The sequence below is a fragment of the Nanorana parkeri genome, unplaced genomic scaffold (assembly GCF_000935625.1).
Source record: "Nanorana parkeri isolate BGI_ZX_2015 unplaced genomic scaffold, ASM93562v1 scaffold690, whole genome shotgun sequence".
Classification (NCBI taxonomy): domain Eukaryota; kingdom Metazoa; phylum Chordata; class Amphibia; order Anura; family Dicroglossidae; genus Nanorana; species Nanorana parkeri.
Window position 1 is genome coordinate 777717 of NW_017306958.1, and position 6254 is coordinate 783970.

General features: G+C 47.8%; 1 protein-coding gene across 1 annotated transcript in view; it reads left to right on the forward strand.

Annotated features, from left to right (window-relative positions):
• Window positions 1-5907, forward strand: part of MEX3D (mex-3 RNA binding family member D) — a 9461-nt gene extending 3554 nt beyond the window's left edge. The window contains exon 2 of the mRNA XM_018563732.1: window positions 4555-5907. Coding sequence (XP_018419234.1) covers window positions 4555-5822 — 1268 coding nt within the window. The 3' untranslated portion in view covers window positions 5823-5907. The remainder of the gene's footprint in view (window positions 1-4554) is intronic.
• Window positions 5908-6254: the final 347 nt, after the last annotated feature.

Here is a 6254-nt window from a genome sequence, read left to right on the forward strand (position 1 = left end):
GAGACACCGACCCGGTCCACTGGAGCCACCATCTTGCTGGCATCCTCCCCAATAGCTCACTCCTGACTGCCCTGGGGGAACGCTGAGGAATCTCTGAACAAGTACCAAGCTCCCCAGGTAGCTACAAATTTATTTTGGGTCTTACAGATTGAGGATGTCAGATCCTCCATCAGCCGGATCTCCTCCACTCTTTTCACCCACATCTCCACTGAGGGCGGGCGGGCCTGCCTTCACAGTGCCGGGATGCATGCCCGAGCCGCATTCAGTAGGTGGTTCAGTAAGGATCTTTTATAGGTTTTCCTCGGTAGCGGTGTCAGGTAGAGGAGGTATGCCGCAGGAGCAAACGGGAGGGACGTAGCCGTGATCTGCTGGACAAGAGCGGCAATCAGACCAGAATGTAGAAACCCCCGGGCACTCCCAAAAATGTGCAGTAGGGATCCTACCTCTCCCTCGCAGCGCCAACATGTCTCAGGGACCGCCGGGTACATGGCGTGCACAGCCTTCGGGACCCTATACCATCGGGACAACAGCTTGTACCCCGCCTCTTCGTCGAGACTGATGATTTGAGCGCAAAGTGCAGCATGCGATCAACCTGTTCGGGTCTAAACTCCACTCCTAGATCCGCCTCCCATTGCCTGATAAAGTACGGAGGGGGAAGGTCAGGTGGACTACGAAGACATTCGACCAGGTGTGATAGCATGTGTCTCACTGGCTCCGCCTTGTCACATATGGTCTCAAATTCTGTACTCGGTCTCAGAGGGGGGGCTCCCGCTGGAGACGTGTCCAGAAAGGGTCGTATCTGTAGGGAGCTCCAGAAACCCAGGGGTGGGTCTGTCAGCTCCCCAATCTGAGCAATGGTTAACCACTGGCCTGCCCCCTGGAACTTATACAGTCTAGTAAACGCCAACGAGGTCAGTGACCTAGCCAGTGGCGTATGCAGGCCCGGGGGGAAGTGAGGATTCCCTGTCAGTGGTAGGAGAGGCAAGGGCTGTGGGGAGAACCCCGGGTTGGACAGTGTCCCGCTAGTTGCCTTCATTGTGGCCCGAACCAACGGGTTCGACCAATACGCGAGCGGCATCCTAGGAAAGATCCAAGGTGCGCTTTGCAAAGGCGGGGTGCACTCCAGTTGTTCCAGTTCCACCCACAGCTTGTGTTTGGCGTTACAACACCAGTCTACCACCACCGACAGGTGTGTCGCTTTATAGTACATCACTGGATCTGGAAAGCTCAGGTCACCACCTCTCTTGGATCTGGACAATATCTGATGCCTCAACCGAGCCCTCTTGTGCATCCACAAAAAGGTTAGGAATTGAGATGTGAGCCGGCGGAGGAATGTCACCGGGATTGACACTGGAAGCGTTTGGAGGAGAGAGAGTAATCTCGGCATAACCACCATTTTTAAGATATTATTGCGACCTAGCCATGTAAAGGAAGGGCGGTCCCCGGAGGCCAAATCTAACGTGATACGTTGCTGGAGAGGGATGAAGTTCAGGGAGAACGTTTTTTACGGATATCTGCAGGTATAGCCACCCCCAGGTAAGTGATTGACGAGTCCACCCACCGAAATCGAAAAGAGTCCCTTAGCTGCGCCAGTCGACCCTCCTGGGAGTGATACATTCAACGCCTCCGATTTACTCCAATTCAGCTTAAAGTCTGTCAGTTGTCCATACGCGCGTATAGCGTGCATGGCATTGGGTAGGGAGATTTCTGGGTGCGTAACATATAGCAGCAGGTCATCGGCGTAAGCCGCAACCTTATGCTGTCTTCCACCGCAGTCCAGTCCACTTATGTCCGGGGCTCCCTGTATAGTCCTAAGTAGTGGTTCAAGGCTAAGTATGAAGATAATGGGCGAGAGCGGACATGCCTGACGAGTCCCATTAGAAATGGTGAGGGGTTCCGACAGGGCCTCGTTTACTCTAATCACCGCCGTAGGGTTCGAGTACAATGACTGAATCCACTGCTGCATACTCGACCCCAGCCCAATGTAGTCTAGCATTTCCCCCATAAATGACCAGTTCACCCTGTCAAACGCTTTCTCCGTGTCCAAAGACAGCAGGAGAAGCGGCTGAGAGCGCGTACGCGCTAGATGGATCACGTTCAGAGTTCTGATGGCGTTGTCTCTTGCCTCTCGGCCCGGCACAAAACCAACTTGATCCCTTCCAATAAGATCATCTAAGAAAGGGAGAAGGTCGAGAAGCTAGTATGCGGGTGAACAGCTTCAGGTCGGTATTCAGCAGTGAAATGGGCCTGTAGCTAGCACATTGCGCAGGGTCTTTCCCTGCTTTAGGGATTACTGTAATTTGTGCCCTAAGGGCGTCCCGAGGTAGTGTTCTTCCCTTGAGCGAATTATAGGCCTCTGAGAAGTGGGTCCCTAGAAGCTCCTGAAAGGATTTGTAATATACTAGGGTCAGTCCGTCTGGTCCCGGTGCCTTCCCTGGTTTCATATTTTTCAGGGCCACTTCAAATTCCCCCACCGAGATAGGCACTTCCATACTTAGTGCAGCCGACTCGGGCAAGCGGGGCATGCCCGAGCTGGTCAGGTACGCCTGGATCGCCCGAGTCCGTTCCTGAGTCCCCGACTGTCCTGCGTCATGATGTAGATTGTAGAGGGCAGAGTAGAACGAATGGAATTGCTTCGCTATGTCCTTAGATCTAGAGACTAGTGCCCCCTCTGTCGAACGGATGGTATGTATGTACGGGGTCTAACATCTTTCAGGGCACGTGCTAGGAGCTTTCCAGGTTTGTTCCCAAATTCGTAGAACGTGCGCCGTGCTCTCCCTAACTGGGCCCGTACCCCCTCCAGCAGCAGGTCTCTAAGTTCTGATCGAGTCTGGGTCTGGGTGTCCCCGTCTAAAGCAGCCCTGTGATGCAACTCTAAGGCTCACAGTTGGCCATATAAGGCCTCGATTCTTTGCAGTCGCTGCCTCTTCCTCCGGGCACCTATTTTGATCAGCATCCCACGCATGACACATTTATGTGCTTCCCATAGGGTAAGCGGATCCTGCTCTGGGGAGGCGTTGTCCCTGAAGTAGAGTGTCAGCTCCGATTTAAGGTCGGCCAGTACAGCGTCGTCTTGCAGGAGGGACTCGTTCAGCCGCCAGGTGAAAGGCGAGCGAATACCCTCCCCCACGAGTATACTCATGTGCACTGGGGAGTGATCGGATAGGGCCAAAGTACCTATGGAGGTGCGTGTTGGAGCAAAAAGAAGTCTATGCGTGAATAGGATTGGTGCGGGGCTGACGTGTGTGTAGTCCCTGCCATTGGGATCGTTAATGCGCCAGGGGTCTACTAGTTGAAGTTCAAACAATGACCGCTTGACTCTTTTCCGCTGGGCGTGCGAACATTTTAGTTTTTTAAAACACTTTAACTACTTTGCCTCCAAATATTTATATTAGCTCTGTAAAATTATAGACCACAAATTAATATGTGGTCTCTTCAAATCCATATCCTTGTTTTTTGTTCTACGAGTAATACTTTTTTTTTTTTTTTTGGGCCTGTGACAGCATCTTCATTGTGCTGCGACGAATGGTAAGAAGTAGTTAGCGCCTAAGGGTAATTTTTTAAGATGATGGCTAGCAGGCAGTTGCTTTGCTTAAGAGTCTAAGTCAATCAGTTAGTACTGAAAATGGGATTTGGCAACATTTTCTCAAATCAGGCCCCCATTCACAGCTTAGTGTTGTGTTGCCTGTATTTGTTGCATATTTTTGTCCCCAAAGACTTCAGTAGGAGCGCCAGAAAAACCCAAGTAACATTTATTTTCCGCCTACTGCTCTTCATCCTATCCCGCTTTTTGTCCAATCCGAGAAAGCCTTGTATTCATTGATAAAAAAACAAACTAATACAGAAAAAAAAATACAGGAAAAAAAAAACTATTTTTTTTCTGTATTATAAAAAATATATCCCTATCTGCTACAGTAAAGCTGCGTTGCAGGCCCGATTTCGGGCATTTTGGGTTTCATTCAGTGTATATGACTTGCAGCCTGCATGCGCTTCGTTGGCAATCACTTGACATAATGAATGCAACTGTAGCACCAGATGTTGCATGCCATATTCATTTTGACAGACTGTAGTAAACGGTAAACAGACTGTGCAGGGAAGGGTATTAGAGGAAGTGAAGGAGCCAGTTATGGACCAAGAAGGAATAAAGAGGGAGGATAGTCTGGATGGCAGCTTGAATGTAAATGAGGGGTAAGGAGCTAAAGGTAACAGAATGGCAATTGGTTGCGCATCAGGGGGCACAGAGGGGGTAAAGTAAAAGCGACCAACAAGCTCCCCTTGATATCTCTGATGCGTACGGCTAGCAAATATAACCCTGCATACAATCAGTTCAACAATGGATAATTTTTAGTTCAGCTCCGTGTGGAAAATGTTTAGCACAACTAATTGGCTAGTGTTTTATGTTTGCAGTCAAACTCATAGACCAATACATCTCTGTTAAACAGCTCCTTTTGATATTTCTCTTCTGAAATATGATCTTCATAAAGCTGTGATAACATTCTATTGTCTTAATTTTTGTTTCTCTGATTATCCTTCTGACACTCTTAATTTTTACAGGATGCAAAATTAAAGCGCTGAGAGCCAAAACAAATACTTATATCAAGACCCCTGTACGAGGAGAGGAACCAGTCTTTATTGTGACTGGCCGTAAAGAAGATGTTGAAATGGCAAAAAGGGAAATCCTGGCAGCAGCTGAACATTTTTCAATTATAAGAGCCACCAGAAATAAGATGAATGGAATTGCTGGAGCTGTGCAAGGGCCTCCAAATTTACCAGGACAAACTACTATTCAGGTCCGTGTACCATATCGTGTTGTTGGCCTTGTTGTAGGACCCAAAGGTGCTACGATCAAGAGAATTCAACAGAATACTCATACTTACATTGTTACACCAAGTCGAGACAAGGAACCCATTTTTGAGGTTACAGGTATGCCAGAGAATGTAGACCGTGCTCGGGAAGAAATTGAAGCCCACATCACTATGCGGACAGGCTCCCTAGTAGACAACCTTCCAGATAGCGATTTTCACTCTAATGGAACAGATGTTTGCATGGATATGCTGATTGGAGGCCCAGGCAATATATGGTCTAAGCAGCAAGTTCCACGCCATGGCTCTAGTGGATCACGGACTGAAAGTCTTAGCTCATCTGTTGAGAGTCCCTACTATGGGTCATCTTGCAGAGAACAAAGTCCAGCAAGCCCATGCAGATCTGTTGTAAGTAGAAGCTTTGCACTAGGTGGAAAAACCCTTGGTAGTCAACATTCTGTGGGCATAGAGGACTGCGAGTTTGGTTTGGAATATCTTGCACTAGATTCAAATACACCTACAGCTGTTTGGTCACCCTTTGAACCATCCAGTGGCCATGTTCAAACTTTTAGTGGTTGCCACACTCAAAGGAGAAATAGTGTGTTTAGTGGAAGTTCTACACCGCTGCTCTCCCCTTCTTTACCTGATCATGGCATCGGACTGGAACATCCTCTTGCCCGACGAATTCATAGTGATCCAGTCAGCAGTATTTCATGGCTGCCAAGCAAAGAATCCCTGTCATCGTTTTCAAACAGCGCTGGGTATTCATCATCCTCTTCTCTACCTGGTAGTTCTTCAGTGGCATCTGGCTCGCCCACAGAATCAAACAGTTCAGATGGCCAGCGCAAGAGTGGACGAGACTGCGTTGTTTGCTATGAGAGTGAAGTAATAGCAGCCTTGGTTCCCTGTGGGCACAATCTCTTTTGCATGGAATGTGCCATCCGGATCTGTGAGCGACAGTTACCAGAGTGTCCTGCCTGCCATGCCCCTGCCACGCAAGCAATTCGCATATTTTCCTAATTGCATGCTTATCCAGTGACAACAGCCCGGTGGGCATGCATTAAACACTGCAACACTTCATGGGTTCAATATTTTTTATCATTTTATGATTGACACAGTGGAGGGATGCTAAACATTACCTTCAAAATAATTAAGCGTATGTGCCATGGTGGTAACTATTTTTCCCCCCCAGAAAAATAAAGCTGAATTTTTCAGAACATTCACTCACTACTCAAACATCATTCTTATCAGTGAAGACTTGTATTTGTATTCTAATGATCAGTATGTACAGAATAAACAGATGCAATAGAGCTGCACTTCTATATCTAGCAAATTATGATATGAAAAAAATATAGATAAATGAAAGAACTTTTTGCTATTTATATATGGAACTATTTTAATTGCAGTTCCCTAAATGTTCATTAGATGCAAGCTCAAGCTAATTCAATCAAT